This window comes from Plectropomus leopardus, chromosome 22 (assembly GCF_008729295.1).
Source record: "Plectropomus leopardus isolate mb chromosome 22, YSFRI_Pleo_2.0, whole genome shotgun sequence".
NCBI lineage: Eukaryota > Metazoa > Chordata > Actinopteri > Perciformes > Serranidae > Plectropomus > Plectropomus leopardus.
This window is the reverse complement of record NC_056484.1, coordinates 4,279,616-4,302,783: the sequence shown is the minus strand read 5'-3', so window position 1 is coordinate 4,302,783 and position 23,168 is coordinate 4,279,616. Positions and strand designations below refer to the sequence as shown.

Below are 23,168 nucleotides of genomic sequence, written 5' to 3'. Positions count from 1 at the left end.
AAAAAAAATTCTATTTGGAATAATATAATTATGAGGTAACAAAAAGGTTAAAAAAAATAGTGTTCCATTGTTTTCTATTGAAATAAAGCCATCAATATTAACATGTGGGGTTGGTAAATTGCATAACAGTAACTTAAACAGCGTGCACTGTTTATCATGTAACAGCATGATAGTACATGTGGCAGCGGCCGTCCACTGCCGGTGGGCGGGGCCGTATATTAAACCCCGCCCTCCTCCGGGCTGCAGGCACTCACATGTGTTTGTCCTGGTTTGCTGTGTGACTCCGCCCCGCTCCTCCTCTCCTGTTATGAAAGCAGAGCAGTTTGTGGGTGTGATCATCGGAGTCCAGGCTGCAAGGCTCCGAAGCTGCTGGTAAAATGATCTGTTTTATAATTCATTTTTACATAAAAAGACCTTCTATGTGTGTGTATTTGTGTTGTCTTCGGCGCTATCATTACGTCTTGCATGATTTTGCTGTATCTCGTGTTGTGTGTAATTGTGGTCTTAAGGTACCGTGTGTCATATATACTATATTACATGTAACGTAGCATGTTCAAACCAGGACACAGGACACGGTGTTCCCTGTGTTTGTTCCAGCCTCTGAAGACTGAGGACATTTTTTAGTCATGCATTTGAAGTAAAACTTTACACTTCACACTGCTGATTCACATACTCGTACTGCAATATTAGTAAACTGCAATCTTTAACCTATTTCTTTGCAGTTTCGGGCATGTGTGGTATAGTGACAGCATGCATGTGGGTCCTGAGGAGTCATACCGATAGTGTAAATCTTAAACACTGGTTTTAGAGGTCTTAAAATATAGTAGTTTTGTGATATAACAGAGAAATGATTCTTAAATTATATAAATTGTCAGCATTTTTACTTTAAGCGTGTGAAATGTTGAATGAATTCAAATATTTCATGTTAGATCATAAAGATCCTGTGATGAAGTTATTCCAGCTCCCTAAAAGTGTGTGGATGTGAAGTTTTTAACAAGATAGAAATATTTCTGTAACACTTTTTTCCCAGATTTTTAAAATTTAAGATTTGCTTTTTTTCTTGTGAAATAATGATAGCAACTTTATTTGAGTAGCACATTTAATGCAAATATGTAACCCAGGGTGTTTAACACAATCAGATCAGAAGAAGAAAAAAGTAAACGAGAAGAAAAAATAGCAATAATAACAGCAAGTAATCAGATAAACAAAAACACACAATACAACAACCTTAAACAACAATACCAGTAAAACAAACCCAAATTATAGGCCAAATTACCAAATACTGGATCCATAATTTAAAAAAATCCAAAATGAACTTGTCCCAAGTTCTTAAATAAATATGTGTGTGGGTTTTTTTGTTTGCTTTTTTTGTCATTGATTTAAATAAATCAATTGTATTTGAGTTTTTGGTCATTGTTTTGACAAAACAAGTAATCTGTATATGAATAGGACATTTTCTGCAATTTTATAGACCAAACAGTAATTCAGTGAATTGAGAAAATATTTGGCATATTAATCAGGAATGACAGTAATTGTTAGTTGCAGCCTGGCAGAGCCTGACAGTTTAAGCTAGGTGCGGTTGAGAAATTGGCAACTCAAGTGTACAACTCATGATTAAAGATCATAACAAGTCACTGCTTGTTTTTAAGGAGTCACAAGACAAAATATCGAGTCACTGCTGTAATGTGTTGGATGTATATTTTCAGTTGCTTTTGTAAAAGTTTCAGTGTTTTTAAGATGCATTTCTAAGATTAAATTAGGACCAGGGCCGCACAGTCAGGAGGGGAAAATGTTTGCCCCCCCCCCAAAATATCTGGGTAAAAGGCCACCAGGTGGCACGATAGGGTCACCTCCAATTAGGACACTTAAGGTCAGGACACTTCCAGGTTCACTGTACTTATATGAATGTTTTCTGTTGCCCCGCAGATCCACAATGCTTCGTGTCACTACTGCCTCCCTGTGCACTTACTGCCAGAGGATGAGGCTCCTCATCCCTCCCTCCGCCTCCGCCTCCGCCTCCACAGTGACGTCTCCCAACAAAAGACCGGAGAACCAGCTCACAGTGGACTCCCTCTATCAGCTGTCAGTGGACATCCGAAAGGTACGCAAGTTCAAGGGCTGGGTTCTGTCTGAGGGCTCTGCGTACGTGTCTGAAACCGCTGACCTGCTGAGGGACCTGGGCGCGGAGCCGACAGCCATCGCACGCATCCTGGAGACTCACCCCGAAGCCGTCCTGTGTCGGCCGGAGGACGTTGCCGCCCAGCGAGACCTCTGGGTGTCCGTGTGCCCCAACAAGCGTGAACTGATGAGCATCATCGAGAAGTTTCCGGCTTCTTTCTTCACGTTAACTCACCATAACAACCAGCGGGCCAACATCCTCTACCTCCAGAGCCTCCGCCTTAGCAACAGGATCATCGGGAAGCTGATGGCGAGCGCGCCGCAGAGCTTCAGTCGACCTGTGGAGCTGAACAAAGAGGTCATCCACACCTTGAGGGAGACCTACCTGGACCTGGGTGGACATGAGGGCAACCTGCGCGTCTGGCTGCAGAAGCTCCTCAGTCAGAACCCGTACATCCTGCTGCGGCCGGCTGAAGCCTGGAGGGACAGTCTGGGCTTTCTGAGGGAGCAGGGCTTCACCACCGAGGAGCTCCTCAGCCTGGTCTCCAGCCTCCGAGCCTCCATCGCCGAGCTGCAGCCAGGCGCCATGGAGCAGGCGCTGGCCTACATCGAGGGAGCGCTCGCCTGCTCCAAGGACGAACTTAAAGAAATAGTGATCCGCTGCCCGGCCATTTTGTACTACTCCTTGCCCACTCTGGTGGGGCGGTTCCAAGGGCTGATGGATGTCGGGGTGTGCATGGAGCAGGTGAAGGAGTCTCCGAACGTCCTGGAGCTCACCACGCAGATCGTGCTTTATCGCATCCAGAAGCTGGCGTCCTACGGGTACGATGTGCGTTCTGGCAGCCTGGACGTTATCGTGGGAACTAAAAAGGACTTTGAGACGACTTACGGCAGGCTGCAGCTCAGGCAGCAGCGGCCGCTCTTCAACCCTGTCGCTCCTCTCAGATCTGCTGAGGACTGAAGATCAGAATTTGTTGAAATGCTGAAATATACAAAAAGGGTTTGTGGTGGAAAGATTTTGTGAATGTTGTTTGATGCTAATTTTGGGTAGGGGTTGACTACTTCTTCTGCGTGCAAGAAACACAAAGAACACAGTCAGTTTGATACTGAAGCTCCTTCAATACAGTACTTATAGTACTGAGAACAACTTTATTATGAAACTAAGACGTTTCAGCCTGCGGCCTTTATCAGCAGTTTTTGATTTGATGCTGAGGCACAGCTGAGGACTCTTATGAAGATATGACACTGTGACAACCAAGTATTGTATTTTATGCAAAAACTATGTCAAGGAATGTAACAACAAGCGTTGAAATGGTGATTAGGTATGGGACAATATGAAAATGTTATGTCACGATCATCCTGGCCTAAATATTTGTGATTTAAGGTTTACAATGTTCATCAAAATGTTTTTAAAACTCTGAAAATGGTACTAAAACATACCATAACTGCTCAACCTTACCGATAAACCTTTGATACCTGAGCAAAGCCCTGATTTCTGTAAAAAAAAAAAAAAAAAATGAGGAAAGGGTGACGAGTAACAAATAGAAAGAAATAAGTGAAAAGTTACAAGAAAATTACGTGAAAATAAGCACACAAAGAAAAGAAAAACAAGCCAAAAAAATCAAGTAAACAAGAAAATTATCTCAAGAAAGGACAAAAAATGTATTTCATTTTTTCCATAACATAATTTTAAATATTTAGTTAAGAGGGTTATACTTTTCTGGACGTTTTTTTCACTATTATTGGATAATGTCTAATAATTCCCCCCACCCCTTTTTTTCAGTTTACAAGACATTTCTTGCCAAGTTGCTCATTATGTTTTTTTAACATATTTTTGAAAGAAATCAGAGGTTTAAATGCTCGTAAAAGGCATCTTAATGCAGCACAAGAAAACTGGTGTCCATCCAGGACACGCATCTTTTTTTAAGTCCTTACTAGTGAAATCAGTCTTAGAAATTCAGGCTTTTTCAACAATTTGAAATGGCATTATTGATATGAAATATGCCAATGATCGATGAGGATCTTTCTGAGGTCAGTGCATATTCAGCCTATTTTTGCAGAGTCTGTTTTTCTGTCAGTTGCACAGAAGTCTCTGGTCAAGATTATGCAGAGAATGGAAAGTCAATACCAACAACTTACTGTAATTCTTAACATGATCGGTGATAAAATCGGATCTTGTCCCATCCCTAATAAGGTTACATGGAAATGAGTGCCAATCAACTGAAAGCATGTAAATCTAGTAAACTGAGATTTACTACTGTAAAATGATTGTGATAGCTGAACATGTCAGATGAGCAATAAATGCTGTTTATGTTTCTATTTGTATTTTTTTTTCTTCCTAAACATTTTTCCCTAGCTTTACAAAACCTCTACTAATTTCTTGCAATTTGTTGAACAACTCTTGCCAAATTGCTCATTGCCTTTTTGCACCAATTAGGCTTATTTCACTGGAAAAGAACACACTGAAACAATTTGTAATTTTAACTCAGTTTTAATCAAACAAGCACATTGAGAAGAAGCAAGACACAGAAAAGCAGTTCTCTCAAGTGGTACATTTATTGGGGATTATACAGGGGGGGACACCATGATATGAAGAATTAATATTCCCGTCGCCTTTTTCTTAATAACCATTGACAAGGGCAACAACTTGATAGTAAACGTCATACTGATATAGCTTCTACAGAGGAGAGGGTTAAAAATGAGTCGACTAGTACTGAGACAGAGAGAGGGAGTGATCGAAACACTTCTGTTGATAAATATGTCGGACGGCTCGAAGAGGAAAACATCGGGAAGTAGAATAAATGAGAGGACAGGCAGCTGCATTTGAATAGATACAAGATTTATCACCTTTTCAGTTTTGTTTTTTGAATGGACAGTCTACAAATGTTTTTTATTTTTATTGAAAATTTTTCACAAAAAAAAAAAGAAAAATCCATCCACAATGATTTCTTATATCAAAAATATATCAATGGGTCTATGGCTACACAAAGAGAGAAAACACACATACAATATTCAAATATGTACAAGTTGTATGTGAGATTAGCAAATTCTTTATATACACAAAGACGCTTTTGTCCCGGTTATATTAACCCAAAGATGAGCACAGTGAAACAGCCGCTCCAGTGACGTCAGCACTGGCCGGGTGGTGCAGTCCACATGATAATGTACAGTCTCATTTCTTTGTATGTGTTTAATGAAGCTCCTCTTGAAGTCGTGTCCATGCAACAGTGTAGTGCTGTAACAAAAATGTAAGCTTTAACGTCCCTTTTGTGTTGGCTGTGTACACGGTGCGTCTGCAGACACTCCTGGAAGGACACAAAGAGGACATACATTAACTGACAGTGTAAAATATATCTACTAAATGCACTTTCATCAAATAACCAGTCACCTCTGGGGAATGTATACTGGGCAGAGAAAAATATAGACTTTACATGATACACTTCAGAAAAGAAAATACTTTCCAACTCATTAATTCATCCATTTCATACGTAATTTAAAGTATCTGAGGATATATCCTAAAGAGATTATATGTTGACAAACCCCATTAAAAGGCCAAATTCTTGAGAACCCCAAAGTTTTCCATTTAAAGGAGACATATTATGCATATTTTTAGGTTCATACTTGTAGTTTGGGTTTCTACTAGAGCCTGTTTACATGCTACAATGTTCAAAAACACTTGTTTTTCTTAAACTGTCTGTGCTAGAACATCTCTATTCACCCTCTGTCTGACATGCTCTTTCTGTCTATTTAACCCCCACCTCCCGAAAAAGCCCTGTCTGCTGTGATTGGTCAGCGTTTCCAGGTCAGGCTGTAACAGACTATAGTGGCACTTATTAAAAAATCTCCAATAAAATCTTCATGACCAGGTATGTTCCAGGAATATCATGTTACATGTTTCCGTGACAATAGCATGTAGCTACATGTAGCAGTGTACTTCTAGTCTAACTTCTAATCACAAAAAATGGCTTTTAAACACAACTGGACATGTTCCAGCAGGAATATGATGTGAAATATGGGAGAAATAAAGAAATTTGCAACCAAGATCATAGGTTTTCCTGAATTCAGCATGTAGCTACATGTACCATTACAGTTGGGAAATGACCATAAAGGAGTTAAGCTGCACTTTTTCCAGTGAAAAACCACTAATAAAAGCTTATAAATCAAAATCTTTACAACCAGATTTGTCCCAGCAGGATTATGATTTGAAATCGGGGAGAAAATAACATCGGCAACCAAGATTGGTGTTAGCTTGTTGCTAAAATTAGCAGTGTGTATAATGTAAATACTTGCAGTAACGTGCCTCAAGCTGAAAGCCACTTAAAGCCACTGATGCCAGCTCTCAAAGGAATCAAAAACAGTTTGAAAGAGCGTATTCAGAATAATCTGAAGCCTGAGATTTTTGCTCATGGGGATCACTTTTACATACTTTTCCTCAGTATTTGAAACTTAAACCACATTTAATATAAACATCCTACATTGATGCATTATATATATGACAGAAAGTAAAGAAAAGCATAATAGATCCCCTTGAAGGTGAAAGTCCAGTAGGAATGAGTGAAGTTTGAATTAAGTTTGCAGCTAACCTGTTTTAGTGGGTACTCTGTCTCTGGATCTTGGAGCCTTTGCCGTTCCCAGGGTCCTCGCTGTGCCGTTTGCCACTGGTCTGAGCGACGCAATGGTGTTCAGGACCTGACAAAAAACAAAGTGCAATTTAGAAAGAAGCCCTGAAAATACAGTTTTACTACCTCTACTACTACGAAAAATAGAGGCATAGCTTCAGATAAAGCAAGGCTGATAAAAGCTGGTGCTTTGGCGGACTTTTCATCCAAGCAAAAGACACCTCTTTGACCAAAAATAAGATTTACCAATTAAATAAATTAAATGATATGCGTATCCGTATGTGTGCTTGTACATGTATGCATGGATGTGTGTACAGATTACATAATCCCATAAATGACAGAAACTGGAAAACCATACAGGGGTGAGGTTGATGCTGTACATCTTAATGTTTTTCTGTCTCACCTCTGATCAATTTTTGAGTTTATACATATAATTCAGTGGTGTTTTTTGTTTGTTTTGTTTTTGCCTCTTGTCTTTTGTTTTAATAGGTATCTTTGTACTTTTCCTTTTTAAAACTATTATCTTTAAATGCACAAATGGAACTGCAGTTGCACTATACTTTGAGCATCTGTTAAAACAAACAAATCACTGCAAAAGAAAAAAAATTATAATGATAAGCTTAACTAATTTGTACATTCTTAGCGACCCCTTTTTAACGTATAAAAGCAAGAGCTCTCACCTGTCTGGATTGCAGGAATCTGCTGTGAGCCTTGGGTATAACACATCATACCAGTGCTGGTGCTGGCGTACGCTGCAATTCAAGATTCAGGGATAAGTTGCACGACAATATAAAGATGACAAATACAAGAAAACAAATGTAGTATAAAGGGGAACATGAGAAATGCGTTGGGGCAAGTGCAAAATGTATTGGGAACAAATAAAGCTGATAAAAATCAGTGTGCAGCAGCTGAGGGTCCTCACCCTGCTGCTGTGTGCTGGTTTGTGGGTCCCCCTGCAGGTACATCATGACACCGCTCTGCCAGTCTCCCTGGGAGTGAACCGGCATCTGATAGCCTGTAACACAAAACAATTATTAAATCTGCCTCATAGACAAAACTTCTTTTTTTTTACTCTGTATCCAGAGTAACATAACTATAGTAAAAATTAACAAGCGTTTATAGACCTTACATTTAAAAACGTATCGCACTTTTATGGAAAAACCTTAAGAGACCGAGCAAGGACCAATGGATAAGACTGATGCTATCAAGGCCTTCATAAAAAAGGATTACTTATATATTAAAAGATAAAAAGTAAATATTTGAGAACATGTGGAGTCCCTTTTTCATTCTGAGCCTGTATGGATTATTTGCCTTTTTGTCTTTTAAATAAGTCTCATATTTAGCATTTATTGTAATTATTGTACTCCCTTCTGTATACATTACCATTTTTAACAGATGAGGGTCTTTTTTAATTTCTATTTCTTTATTTCTCTTTCTTTTGTTACGTAGTAAGACACACCTATATGTTATATCAAGTATTATATGAGTGAAAAAGCTGTATTTGAAAGCATGGAAAATCTAAATAAAAATACTGCAGGGGACACAACTTCACCTCCAGAGACTGCAGAGGAATTATGAAGCCAGAGCTACTGCAGGCGTGATGCCACGTACCAGATGGAGCTGCAGAACTGTGTGCAGCCTCAACGGGGAATCCCATCCCGTCTGAGGACGTCTCGCCGTTACTGTTCCCGTTTCCGTTACTGTTAGCGGTGGATGGAACTGTAGCCAGAAGGCCTGAGGACACAGACACAGACATGTATAAGGGGCTTGTCTCTCCATTGTCACTTGCTTAACACGACTGCGTCACCTGTGATTGTAAATAAAGACAGATAGCTAGTGTGGTGGCGGCAACAGAAATAAACCTGCTAATGTTGTGAACATCCATCGCCATGCTTCTTGAAATGTTATCATGTCGTATGACAAGACAAGAATATTGCTTCATTTTTGTGCAAATTTCGTAATGGAAGTCCGGTCACTGTCTCTTTAGTCGTGTCCTTACCGAGGCCTCTGTAACAGGAGAGCTGCTGGTAGATCTGTTTCATCCGCTCGATGTTGAGACGACTGGCCTCCGCGTGGTGCACCATGGGTTTGGGGTAATGCACTCCAATGATACATTTAGCTGCCTTCTGCACGCTCTCTGGAGCGTTCCAGGGATCATAAATATATTTGGCGGGAAATCCTCTCAGAATGGGCAGGTAGCGCCTGAGTGAAGAGATGAGGAGGTTTAGTGAGCACGTTCACAGGTGTACAAACTTAATGACTCCAGTTTAAACTACCATCATCAGTATCCACCAATATCGTCGATCACTGAGCCACAGTTTATAGTTCGTCAGCAGCTTACCGTATGTAATCTCCGTTGGGGTCTGTGCGTCGGCCGAAGCCCACGGGGCAGTAGCAGTGGAAGAACTGCTGGAAGAAAGAGCTGCAGGAGAGCCACATCCAGCTGCCTGCGTTCACACTCCAGTCTGCATCCAGCAGCAGCTCCTCAAACACCTGAAGACACAAACGAGCCGCGTTAGCGGAGAAACACCAATATTCATACGTGTCGTGCAGCATTTGGCCCGTCTGAGCTGAGACGGTTAAGATCATATAAACTTGAACATAAACTAGTCTGCATTTTCAGTCTATAGGTTTTGTTTTGTTTGTTTTTTAAACATTTTTAATGATAACAGGCATTTTGCAACCCTATGTTCCCATGTTTTTCTGTTTTTCATGCGCTGGAATGTAATTCCTCAGAGCACGTTTGCATCGTCTTTTTACATCCAATAAAAGTGTGTTTTTGCCACTGACAGGCTCAGATTGTTATTTTAAGTGTTTGACAACATCATGGAAAGAATTCCTACAGAGATGGACCTTTTTGTATCAGAGTAAAATCCTTTATGCTTAACCAGAAACAGCCCCAAAATCACCAAACCAGACCATACCAGACTCCATTTAATTAAACAGTAATTTTAGCATGAATAGAGCCAGCACAGTTTAACATCTAACTCTGTGAATTAAATATTCATATCTTGTATTTTTTTATGAATAAATGTCATTAGAATAAATTAGATCAAACTTTTCTGTGAAAAGATCCAGAGGGAAGATATAATATAAATAAATATTCAAATTGATATTAAGGGAATTTAATTTAAATAAATACAAATAACAAGTAACAACAAGAAAAAAAGACATGTAGACGTAAAAATGTAAATATAAAAACTTGATCTACCTTCATGCCCTCCTCCCAGCCGATCCACAGGTCTCCTCTGGTCAGGAAGCAGGCGACGGCGTGTCGAGCCAGGTGGTGGATCCAGCCCTCCTGCCTCAGCTGCGTCATGATGGCGTCGATCCAGGGGAAGCCGGTCCGGCCCTCCGCCCATTTAGCCAGTGCCTCGGGGTTGCGGTCCCACGGGATCTGAACGCAGATGGGGTTGCTCTCCATCTTGTCGAAGCAGGGGTTGTTGGTGGCTGCCGTGTAGAAGAACTCGCGCCACAGCAGCTGACCGTAGAGCGAGAGAGGAGGGGAGCTGTTCTTCTTCACCTGGAGGGGTAGAAGAAGTGGAAGGAGATATTTTTTTAGCCTCAGGAAACTGATGGAAATAAATATAATATCTTGGCACTTTTTTAGGAACTTCTTGGGAGATTCACATCAAAATAATTTTGACTTTTGACATTTTAAAACATGGGTTTTAGAAACTTCTCTACTACTCTACTCATAATAATAATAATAATAATAATAACAATAATGGCAGTACAATGTTGCACATATTTTGATATTTTCCTCAACAAAACCTTATGTTTCTTGACTGGAACATTTGCATTATATGAATGTACAGAGAGGGAGCGAGCGCAACTAAACAAGACTGCTGTGGATAATTTACCTCATGCAGAATTAACAGTGAACCACTAGATGGTGCTATAAACAACACTAGCAGTGAATCACCCTCACACGTGCTGCAGAAGAAGTGAACCTGACTGAAATGTCAGTTTGCAAAGAAAAGGGAAGATACTTGTTTTTTTTTTGTTTTTTTTTACAGTAAATCAAAAATAAAAAAAATGAAGCATGAATAATACAAATGTAAATGAATCTTAACTGCCACTCCTGCCACCTTAAAGAAACATTTTTTTTAGATTTTTAATGGAAAAAACAATATTTCAAGCTCAGATTTCATTAGGTTTCCTGACAGAAGCATTCGTCACGCATAGTGTGTTAAAGAATTGTCTGAAATTTGAAAAATTAACAATCCTTTCTGTTTTTACAGTTTGCGGCTATGATAAGTGCTTTAATTTTGGCAATCAAAAAAAAAAATTAAAACATGCCCTTCAAAACTGCCAGTGATTTTGAGGGGTTTAGAGGGTTTCTAAAATAAAAACAAAATACAACTATTTAAAGTTGTATGTCCTCCCCTAAGCCAAAATAAAAACCGTAAGTCCCTCTGCAATGCTTCAAAAAATATTTAGCATGCCTCCCGCATTTGCACCTCCCCAAAATAACAAACATTTCCTAAGACATGAGAATCACTCATTCATATGTTGAGAGTTGTTAATAATCAGCTTACCTTCCTGTAGAGGTCAGTGAGTTTGAAGTAGAAGAGGCGACAGGAGAGGCAGCCGAAGCGCAGGTACGGGCTGAGGCCCGTCGGGCTGGCGAGCAGCGAGTTGGCGTTCATTCTGGGACGCTCAAAGTTGGCCACCCACGCCTGATGGGCGACACAGTCACATGATCAGATACGAAAATACACGACAGCATGATGTGATGTCACATTTGAAAAGATTTCGATCTGTCACACAGAAAGGCACCAAGGAGGAAGATTTATCTAAATTATGATCACAAAATCCGAATTTTATTTCCTAAATTGCTGAGTTTTCCCTGTTAAATGACGAGGCAGTAGCTGGCTCTGATCTGATCTCACTGACCTTCCTCTCCAAATGCCTCTCAAGTCGCGTGAGGGCTTCAGTCTCTCCTCCCGGCCACACCGCTGAAGACAGACCTTCAGTATCAAAACCTGCAGGGATAAAAAAAAAAAAAAAAAAATTAAAAAAATCAGCCTATAACTCTAATTTTAGTTTGCAGCATCATGTTTTTATGCTTTATCTGAATCTAAACTCCTCCAGTGTTTGTACTGAGAGTCCCACTCACCCAGCTCCTCCAAGGAAGGAACCCCAAACTTGTCATCATGGTCTTCGGACAGCGGCGTCCTGCATTTCCCCATGATGTCGCCCGTGATGGACTCAGCAGGCACCTCCACCGCGTCCATACGACTGATGAGGGTCTGGAACCTCTTGTAGGTGAGAGGAGACTGACCCCCATTTAGCTCTATGATCCTGCAGGAGTGAAATAAGCACAGTCAATACACACATCGATTAAGTTCATTAAATGTGACAAGGGTTGATTTTAACTCACTTGTCCAGGTCATAGAGCGTGTGGGAGATGCGAACTGTCACCTCCACTCCGGCCTCACAGGCCAGTTTCTTAATAGCTGCATCTCGTTCTTTCCCAAAAGGCTCAGAGTCGTACTCGTAAGACAGACGAGAAATCTTCCACTCCTGGAGATTTAGCAAAAGTTATTAGCTGCATAACACAATCATTAGAGTTTACATGACATGTTTAAAAGCGCCCCAAAGGCTTCAGTTTTATGGCAAAAAGGATTTTTTGCTTGTGGCCGTGTATGTTATTGTTTAGATCTCCAGTGCAATTGTGATGTAATATGGCACACTTCCTTATCATAATGTCAATCAAATCATGTAAATTTTGTAAACCCCTCTTCCTTTTCATTATTTTTCCCTTTAATGTGTTTATTTTGTCTATTATACATGAATGTTAATTTATTTATTTTATTTGGAGGGCGGCTGTGGAGGGTGGGCTTGAGTGGGTAGAGAAAAGTGGGCATAATTGTACAATAAACTGTGATCTGTCTATTTCTATTAAATCAAATAAAACACCCCCCAAAAAAGAGACATCACCTTGAAAAGTCTGGGAAAGACATCGGTGGGTTGGCCTCGAATCACAAACAATCGGGAGTTGAGCTTACGGAGGCTGGAGTCCAAATCCTCGAGACTCTGGAGTAAGAACCTGGAGGACGACGGAGACGAAGACAGAGGTAAATGATGTGACGCCGATCGTGACAGTTATATATTCAAAAACTTGTTACAGTGTCTGAACTCTTGTGGTGTTAAAGCTAAAAAAAATCATGCTTCTTTTTTCAAAGTTATTTAGCAGGAAAAGAGAATTCAGTCTGGATACGGAGGAGGAATAATTATTTCAGGTTGTAGTGGGTTTGATGAGACATCAAGCTTAACTGAAGCAGCAACGCGCTTTTTGATATGATAATTTTATACATCGAGATTCAGCACAAACCATTCAGGCGACCCACTCCAGCGATCTCCTGTGTTCAGAACAAGGTGCTGACACAAAGGAAGCTTTGTGACCTAATTAATTACCTGATAATAATTATTCCCTTTTTTATTTCAACTGGGGTGACACAAGAGGATGCAGACAAATGCTAGTTCCTGTTACAGTACAACAGTAGTCATCCGCATAAATTTGAAATGCAAAGATTTATTCTCCCGAATTCAGCGTCCTGTTCTTCCTCTTAAATTGTGCAACACTGAAGCAAAATTTACCAGAATAAGGGTATAATGTGGACATTAATGAGAATCAGAATAAGGTTTACTGCCAAGTAGGTTTTCACTTACTAAGACTATGTGCATACAGTAAAAATATTAAGAGGTAAAGAGATAAAAATAAAGGCAAAGTACTGTAAAGGCCCAGAATATACATATAGAACAGAAAAAGTACCATGAAAATATTATAAAAGATATTATGGAGTACTATACTAGTATTTTGTAATTCTTCAATATTTAATCATTTAAAATTCACAACATTTAATAGATATTATACTTTTTATATTTCAAAATTAATGACACTACATATGCTTTAATATCCTTACATTCACAGAAAAAATCAGAATAGAGATTTAATTTTATGAGTGACAAAAGTAAACATTTGGATACCAACTTTTTTTTTTTTTTAAATATAAATGTCACATCATTCTTTCTTATCATTTATTGTTTTTTAAGTGTAAATTGTATTTTTTCTGCTTATTTCCTTTTAAAAAAATTTTAAAAAATGAATTTTTATTTTTATTTAAAATTATTTAGTTTAAGTTTAAGTAGTAGTAGTAGTGAGTAGCAACAAGTATTTTATTGATATTATTATTATTACTTTTGTAAAAAATAGATTTATATTACTATTTTTTGTTCTTTATTTTCTTGTTATTATTTTATTTTAATTTCTACTATCACTATAACTATCTCGCTATTTCTCCATGTATGGAGATATTTACTTGTGTTCATACACTCGTCCAGAAATGGGCATTAAAACTACTGATTCATGTATGCCCTGAATATTTCAATATACAAAACTGGAAAAAAAGTCACGTCAAGGGGTTGAAAATGTGCCTGCTAACAAAAGCAGAAGCTTTCACAATGCGAATAGGGCAGGTGTGTGAGTCAGCACAAACACTTGACCAAGCATCTACATTAACAGTCTCACATACAGACGAGTGGTGCACAGATATTAAAGTACTGAGTAAACAACTGCATAAATGAAACTAAAATAAATGGATAATACTGCTCAAGTTGTATGAGAATTTGTAAACGGATGTTTCGAAATACTTGTTTTTTTGCTAAAAACGAACGCCTTTTAATCCAATTCATCAAGAATTTTCTCTTTTTTGATTTTTTGTTCACTGCAGAGGTATGCACAAAAAGTTTTCTTCACAAATTCAACACAGCATAGGGTGAATAATCAATATACAAATGATCATTTTGTGTGTGATGTTGTCTTCGCTTGATGCATGGATCGTGTAAAAAAAAAATTCGGAATTAGGTATGATAAGTAATCGATGATTTGGATGGTTTGAATGGTTTGCCATTAAGAATTTAAATGTGAAATTTAATCAATTAATCGATAGGCTATGAAATGCTGTCAAAGTATGTGCAAAATGTTGCTGTGAGCTTTGATTGAGGAAAAAAACACATCTGGTATTGTTTGAAATAAGCAAAGTTTTTATGGTTTTTCAAATAACGATTATTTGATCGTCGATTTTACTGATTAATCAATTAAAGAAAATGCTTACACTTTGCAACCCTATTCTGAATATCTCTTGACATGAGTTTTCTCCCTTCATATATCTATTAATACATAACAAATAGCTGCCCACAACATTCACCCCTCGAATTATCTCTGCAGAGTTTATGGCCTGAATACTGCAGCACAACAAAGTGAAATTAAACAGTTTCCCTTGAGGGCACCGATTTTCCTCTTTGTAATCCTGACAACATAATTGCTCCCGAAACAGCCCAGTTTAACCTCCACTTTGCATGAATAAACAAGTCTGACCAGGTCACTGTGTTTCGGCGATGAAAAAGCATTACATTATTTTTCACACTTTGAAGCAGCATGCTGAACTTGTGTTTTTGTCAGGGCTCCCGCTGACAGAGCCCACTGTGATGCGTCAATAATTCAAAAAGAAAACCCTTCAATTCATTCTTACCACTGAGTCATGCAAACAGTGGATGAGTCAAGCAACCTTCATCCAGTTTAATCACCACTGTATGTGACGTCAGTGAAACAAACAAACCAAACATACTGACCAACAGCAGCAAATATAAACACTTTTAGAACAAAGCAATAACTGTGTTTCATTATTTTATTATGTATTTTGTGTTGTGCTTCTGTTTTTATCTTCCCCAAAATAAGAAATACCAACTGTAAACATCAGCGCACACACACACGGGTCCACACATGCATACAGACAGAGCGGCAGTAATGTGGTACTTCCCGTGCTGTTGCTATGGCTACTTAAGTACGTAGGTGGAGGCTTCCTGTATCATCCAGGTCTAATCATGTTTTCTGATATGAAGGCCAAGTGGGTGCTGCAGTGAATACCCAACTCTCCCTCTGGAGATCAGAGTGGATGTCCGCACAGAAACGCAAATCAAGTGGAGAAAATTATAAATGTCCTTCAATGTGTGGAATATGAGGGCTGTGGGTGGAAACAGTGCTGCATGTTGACGATTTTAAGCAATTAAGCTGTTCCAAATTGGAATATACACGCAGCATAAAGCGAGCTACGGTAAGGCCTTTCTGAGATGCTGTGCACCAAAGGACAACGTTAGAAAAACATGAGACATGACACAGCAACCCAATAACCAGAATAAATGTTGGCTTTGTATCTCCAAACCACAGGTATGTTACATTTAAACATTTCATTTGTAGTGGATATGTTAATGTTTCTTTACATTTCAATTTTATATTGTGACAACAATGTGGTTAAGTATAAGCACACAAACCCCTTGGTTAATACTGGGAAAACATGTTCTTGTCTTAAAAATAGTCGCTAAAGTTGCTAAAAATACCATGTCCCTAACAATTAAAATATACCCATTTTTCATGCTTTGTTGCAGCAAAAACAACTGGACATGTCCAAACTGTTGTCAAAAAATCCTTAATTCTGTCACTATTAAAAGAGCTGCTCATGTCCACAACTATATTTAAAAAATACCTGCTTTTGTTGCCACAAAAATGACTGAACATGTCCTTTATTATCGTTATAAAATACTCGCTTTTGTCGCAGCCAAAACAGCTGGAAATGCCCCGAGCTGTCCCTAAACAATACCTGCTTTCATTTCTACAAAAACAGCAGGACTTGTCCAAACTAATGTTGAAAAATACCCTCTTTTGTTGGTCTCTAATAGTGGTCTGCTGCTTGCCTGATTTCTAATAGAACAATATGGAAAAATGCATAAATGTATAAAATCTAACTGATGTTCAAATTGATGAATCCTCTTCTACTGTTGTCCATCAGACAAAATTCCTAACCTATAAGTAAAATTAACTTTAAACTCTTAGTCATTTAATCAGTTTTACTAACATCATTCAGAATTTTATCTAAATGACAACAATATGATCATATCATCATCATAAAATGATACTGTTGATAATTAAAGCACTGAACGATCACCCAGCCCTCTCCCCGAGACAGAAATGTTGTTTCTGCTGCACAGTAGAGCCGCAGAGAAAAAAATGTTTTCACCGGTGATTTCCTTTTTTGAACCTATGGGAAGTTAGGCGAGTGGATTTACTGAGCAATGTGTTATTTTCCAGGAACACCCTGTTCCACTCTCAGACGGTCACACTCTGTACATTCACATACCGAGGCAGTCTCAAGAACAGTCTTATCTGATGGCCACCAAAAAGCTCTCTAAAATCTCTGCCTGGATTTATCCTGCGAGTCCAGACATCGAGTCCTCACTCTGCTCTCCTGACCTCTGGGGTCAGTGTGACACTGCAAAAACAGACCATCAGACTGCAAAGAAAAGCAGGGAGCTAAATCCATGTTAATCCATGTTAAGATAAAGACAAAGCTCGACTGCAATGCACAAAAATGTTCTTTTTTTTGTTACTTGTTTTTTTCCCCATGCCATTTTCGTACAGAGTATCTGCTTTTTAGTTAGCAATTCATTACAAAGAAAATTTTCAGTCAAAGTCAAAAGGAAAAAAAATAAATAAATAAAATAATAATAATAAGGGAAAACTTATAATTTATAATTAAAACTTAAAAATTAAAACTAATTTATAATTAAAATTAAAACACTAGGAAAAAGGCAACTGGGTAAGAAATGTTCTATATGAAATGTTCTGCAAATTGCAAAAGCAGATTTAGATTTTTTTTTTTTAAAGCTAGGGAAAATGTGAATAAAAAAGCTAGGAAATAAACTACATTTATAATGATCATGATTACATATTTAAATTATGTTACAGAATTATTATAATTTTTTAAGCACTTTTCTCCAAATAATAGATGCCTTGTTTTTTTTATACATACTTTTAATATATTATATATATATATATATATATATTATATATATATATATATATATATAGTTATATATATTATATATATAAATATATTTTATTGGGCTGTTTTATATAAATAAAATTTTTTGGGGGGCTGTTCTTTTTTTTTTGTTACAAATTATCAGGTTATTTTTTTTTACTTTTTACTAATTTCTTACTTCATTTTTGGGTTACTTCTTTCATTGCTCATTCCCTTTCCTGTGTTTATGAAAGAAATCAATCCAAATTTCTCAGTTTCAAAAGGTTAACTCAAAAACTCAATAACGAATCTCTCTATACCTGCATGTACACACACAGACACACACACCGTCATAAATTCCTGCATGTGCCTTATGTACACATTTTGCCCATAATATACGCCTGTACGCATATCTGTATGTACATGTATGCATATACACACATGCATGTGTTCTTTATACACATCTACACATACCTGTATGCATATATACAACGTATGTTACTTGTACTCCTATATTCCTATCCACCTATGCACCTGTGTATATATAGAGATGTTCATTTTTGTTTTGTTTTTCATGATTTTTTCTGGCGCTTCCACTTGTTATAAACACTCTTTTATGGAGCAGCGCCACTTTAATTACATCCTTCTGTCTCTGTCATGATTATGGGCCACCTAGCATACATCTGTCGACTAGTTTTAACAATTTCAAGCACAAAGCGTCAGCATCGATATCAGATGGAAGCCGCTTTGTTGGGATTAGTGCTTACGGTTGCGCCACTCTGCAGAGACAGTTGGGGTCTCTCTCGCTGTATCAGGAGAGCAGAAGTAGGTCAGAAAGACGAGAAGGGTGCAAGTTCACCACTAACACACTGACCTACTTGTGCCATGCATGGAGATGTCGGATGGAGGGAAAGTTAATGCTATTATGTCATCTGCCACTGATCCACCTCATTTACTGAGGATTACCCCCCCAAAATCTCAAGGGCAGAACTCCTGCCAATCAAATGATAGCTGCAATTTTTTCCTTAGCTGTATCAAAAATGGTATCAAATATCATTATTTTTTTCAAGGTCTTGTATGGTAGTTAACAATCTAGTATTGTGACACAAAGGTACACTTAGCTAAAAACTAATATATTATTATTACAACAACAGTCCTGCAATAAATCCTACCTTATATTAATATGCTCAGTGTTTATTGAACCAGTTTTAGAGCAGTGTGGATTTACCTTTAGGTAGTGTAAAGGCTGTTAGCAGTACTGATGTATTTGGTTATACAGGTGACAGGTGTTTCTGTTATATATTCTCCACCTCCATTTATGGAGGTGCAGTGGGTATAGAGGTCTGATGCAAGTGAGTGCATGCAAGCAACTTAGGGAAGCACATCTAGTTACTTGCTCACTAAATCTCAGCTGCAGATTTTCTGCAGACTTTTACATAATTTTGTCTCTCTGTGCGGCTCCACTGTTTGAGAGATGAAGGGTTTTAACTCGTGTTCGTGGCTGTTATGTGCATAAAAAAATGAAATAAAGGAATCAGGGGAGTGATCTGCGTGTGAGCACTGCGTCACCCCAGGCTGCCGTTGCATAACTGTGGAAGCATAACATGGACGCTCCGTAACAGTCACGCCTTTGGTGCTGCTGCCCTACTCTCCCAGTGACGGCATGGGACCAGACCAGCAGGGAGGGGAACAAAAACATCCAGCAAGACATCTCATGTAAACCTCAGGAGCTCTTTCATTCAGTAGCTGCATATGCCAGGAGACTGTAGTTTCCGACTGCGGGCTATGGCACACATTTGTGCAGAATAAACGTCTGGGTCACAGACCATGCTGGGAAAAAAAGGATGCTGACTGTTTGTTTGAAATGGGAAAAAACTTTCCATGTTACGCAGAAGGTCAACTCTGTCTGTCTGCTAGAGGAGGTTATACGTTGGCAAATATTCAACTACCATAACGGTCCTCGCTCTTATCTCCATGACTGTGACGAGAGCGTGCAGCAGGAGCTTCATATATGCAATTTGCCTCACCACACATAGCTCGTCCCATCTTGAACTCAGGCAAACATGCTTGACTGGCTGTCTGGAGTTCAGGAAATGTCAGTTATATAAAACATTCATATTAAATGATGCATTGCCTCGTCAGCCATGACATGTCGGGAGAATAGGGGTCAAACTCAGGTAGTGTGTCATTTCAAAGCAACTTAGCAATGGGCAAAAAAAACTTCCTATCTCTCTTTTTTGGGCCTTTGTCTAACAAACAGACAACCTTTTATTAGTTGGAAAGAAAGCAAAGAGATTAAAATAAAGCTTTTTAATGCATTATTCTCAGCTCTGGGAAATGTAAACGCCAAATTAAGTCCAAGACATTTTCCCCTTTTCAATCTCAGGACTACATTTTCCAACACTTATGTCACTTGGATGTTGGAAAGGTCCATTTCTGCCAAATAATTATGTCATTTACTGCCGTAACCTAGTAACAGTGCAGACCAATGAGCTAAAGGAGTGAAAGAGTTTGGAAACTGCAGCTGAAGTATGACTTCAGCTGCAGTTTCAACACACCCATTCAATGCTTGCTACTCACTATGCTATAAAGCACCGCAAATTATCTTGGATTGCACCATAATTATAGTCTAGCAGAGAGAAGCATCAAACACCAAAATACTGTTTACCAATTTGAGATCTTATTCACTCTCTGAGGGTATGAAAAAGTAAAATTACAAAATTATGTTTGATGCCAACACCCATCAGTCATTTAGCCTCATTAAATTGTGTGTCTGATGGTCTAATTGATGTTTGGTATGATGCTGATTACAGTTTTTATTCACCACTGCAGTACATGATGCAGTAGAGGAGTGCAAACCATTCATCTGTCCTCATATTGACACTTTATCAATTATCGTCCATTAGGCTATCAAGAAGACCAATATCAAAATTAGGGGTTGAAAGATTATCAGTCTGGCTGATTATCAGGGCCGATATTTGGCATTTTGCTGATTAGCTATTGTAAATGCATATCGGTTCCAAGTATCAATTATTAGTCTCATTAACTACTAATAATCGGCCCCGAAAAACCAATACTGGCCGACCCCTCATGAGAATGAAGCATGTTATGTAGCAGCCACAATATTAGAATATATACGATTTCTTAAATAGCAGTACCCGACTGAATGAAACAATTGCTTTCAATTTCAATAAATTAAGTTACATATCTCAAATATTCTATTTGGCCTGACACAAAACACAGTTGCCAATGGATGGCGCTTAGACATCTGCATGTGCACCAACAAGCAACACAGATACTATACAGCAGTTAGCAAAAACACTGCATTAAAGACTGAAACAGTTTCACTTTCTGTACTGATCGCTTTGTTTCAAATGTCAAAATAATATAAAAATCATATCAATCAGTAGTAGGGCTGCAACTAACAATTGTTTTAATTGCAAATTAATAAACTAGCCTGTTTGGTCAATCGGTGTTTCCCAAAGCCGAATATAATATGCGACCTCAAATGTCTTGTTTTGTGTGCAACCCAAAAATATACTTCAGTTTATTGTTTAGGGAAGTAAAGAAAACTAGAAAATATTCACAATTTAGAAGATGGCATCAGAGAATATTTACTTCTTTTTTTTTTTTTTTAAATGAGCAACTTTTATACTACAGTATACTGCAGCAACCCTATCGCCAACTAATCGATTAATGGTTACAGATCTACAAAGCAGTTGAAGATGAACCAGTAAAACCAGTAAAAGACAACAATATTCCAAAATCTGATAAAATATCTCGTCTCATACCACGATATCGATCTAATATCGAGATATTGCCTAGCCCTACATGCAACGAGAGCAATGATTGTCAGAAATTTTATTTGTTATGACAAGAAATCAGGGAATCCAAATGTGCATGGACCACAGTGAGGAGCCATGTGTATATGGTGCCTGAGGTTGCAAAAGTATACTTGTTTCAAGGTATACCTTGGTAATAAAATTACATTTATCACACCGTGCTTTAAACATCTGTGGCTTTGAAAAAAAATCAAGTGGTGAGGTTGCAATTATATGACAATCAGTCTCAGAAAATATCACAGCTTCACTGTATCACAGTATTACAGATTTTGTATTATTAGAAGTCAGAATGACCATTACAGGAATTAAAATGGAAAGGTTAGTTTTGGTTGAATAAACGTTTTATTACTATAATTGAAACCTGAAACCATTTTTAATAGTTGATAAGACTTAGTTACTATTGTTTTACTTATTATTATTTATTCTAATTGAGTCATGCATGTGTATGCATTGGCAGATGTATATATGTAAGTATGCATACATGTATCTGCGTGTTTATGTGTCTATCGAGGTTTATTTATATGCATTTGTTTCATTATTATTGCTTTTTGGGACAGCATTTTGTGCTTATGCTTGAAAAGTACTCTACAAAAAGTTTATTACATTATTTAAAAAAAGTCTCCCTTTCAAAAACAACTAAAATCAAGGCGACATTCTCCATCCAGTTACTTTTTTAAAATATCACAGATAAGTAAATGTGCACGGTATGTTAAAAAAAAAAAAAAAACACATTACATGCAAATGCAGAACATCAAATACCACAATATATATGACCAAATACCGCAATATGGATCACAGTGAAGACCTATGTGTATATTGTGCCCACCTTAAAGCATGCAATGCACTGTATGTATACTGCACGTGGTTGGATGCTGTTTTGCTCACCTCCACCTGTTGATCCCAACGTTGGAAGACCCCGCGAACCAGGGGTCGAGGATGTAGACGCAGCGGACAGTATCCGCACCCAGCAGAGATTCCTTGAGCGACGGGTTGTCGTGGAGCCGCAAGCCCTTCCTGAACCAGTGGATCGTATTATGAACCATTACTCAACTGGATGAGTCCTTTTAATGAATTTCAACAAGTCCTTTTTTTGCGCTCAGTCCACTGTTATCCCGACTCACTATTCCAAAAAATATTATCCAAGAAAAAAAGAGGAAACCAGGTCACTGGGAGTCCAAATATATGAAGAAAGTTGTATGATAACGAAGCGACGGATCGTTTTTAGTCCAAGTTTAACCTTGCTCTAAGATAACTTTTTCCATAATGTCGAAGAATTTGAAAACCGCTGGCAGCTGAACCATTTGGGCACGAGACAGCGCGCGCTCTCCGGCAATGTGACGGTTAACCCGGCGGGCTTTAGGACCCGGTCCGCTGACGTACAGTAACCTCGTTTTGTGTTGTATAACTTGTTTTTCTGAATGATGAAAAAAGCTTGTATAATTATACATGTACTAAAACACTTTTGTATGCCTGCACTCTACGAACATTATTAACGTAACAAAGTGATAAACTGGCCTGTGGTTTGAAGCTGCTAACGAGCAGAAAGACACCGTGGCTCGAGCTCCCCGCCCGTGAATAACGTTGCCGGGGAAAGCTGGTTATGTAAACACAATTTCAGCGATATTGTCAAAAACGTCGTCCACAGTCAACTTGAACCAACACGTAGCTGTTAAAAACTCGTCTCGGGATCCGTGTGAGTCGTCTTCAGCACTCCGGTCGGATGT

The 23,168-nt window shown here is 38.4% G+C and overlaps 2 protein-coding genes across 2 annotated transcripts; one reads left to right on the top strand and one right to left on the bottom strand.

Moving 5' to 3' along the window:
* The first annotated feature begins 321 nt into the window (after positions 1-321).
* On the top strand, positions 322-3,712 carry LOC121961592 (transcription termination factor 2, mitochondrial-like). The gene is made up of 2 exons (XM_042511649.1): positions 322-372; positions 1,927-3,712. The coding sequence occupies exon 2, from the start codon at positions 1,934-1,936 to the stop codon at positions 3,077-3,079; it is 1,146 nt and encodes a 381-aa protein (XP_042367583.1). The 5' UTR covers positions 322-372; positions 1,927-1,933; the 3' UTR covers positions 3,080-3,712.
* A 1,353-nt stretch (positions 3,713-5,065) lies between these two features.
* cry1a (cryptochrome circadian regulator 1a) lies at positions 5,066-22,487 on the bottom strand. Its single transcript, XM_042511122.1, has 14 exons — positions 22,330-22,487; positions 12,684-12,792; positions 12,124-12,266; positions 11,860-12,044; positions 11,637-11,725; positions 11,279-11,419; positions 9,949-10,260; positions 9,079-9,230; positions 8,737-8,939; positions 8,349-8,471; positions 7,660-7,752; positions 7,418-7,489; positions 6,702-6,807; positions 5,066-5,423 (listed from the first exon to the last, which is right to left on the bottom strand). Exons 1-13 carry the CDS (start codon positions 22,485-22,487, stop codon positions 6,707-6,709), a joined length of 1,881 nt encoding a protein of 626 aa, XP_042367056.1. The 3' UTR covers positions 5,066-5,423; positions 6,702-6,706.
* Positions 22,488-23,168: the final 681 nt, after the last annotated feature.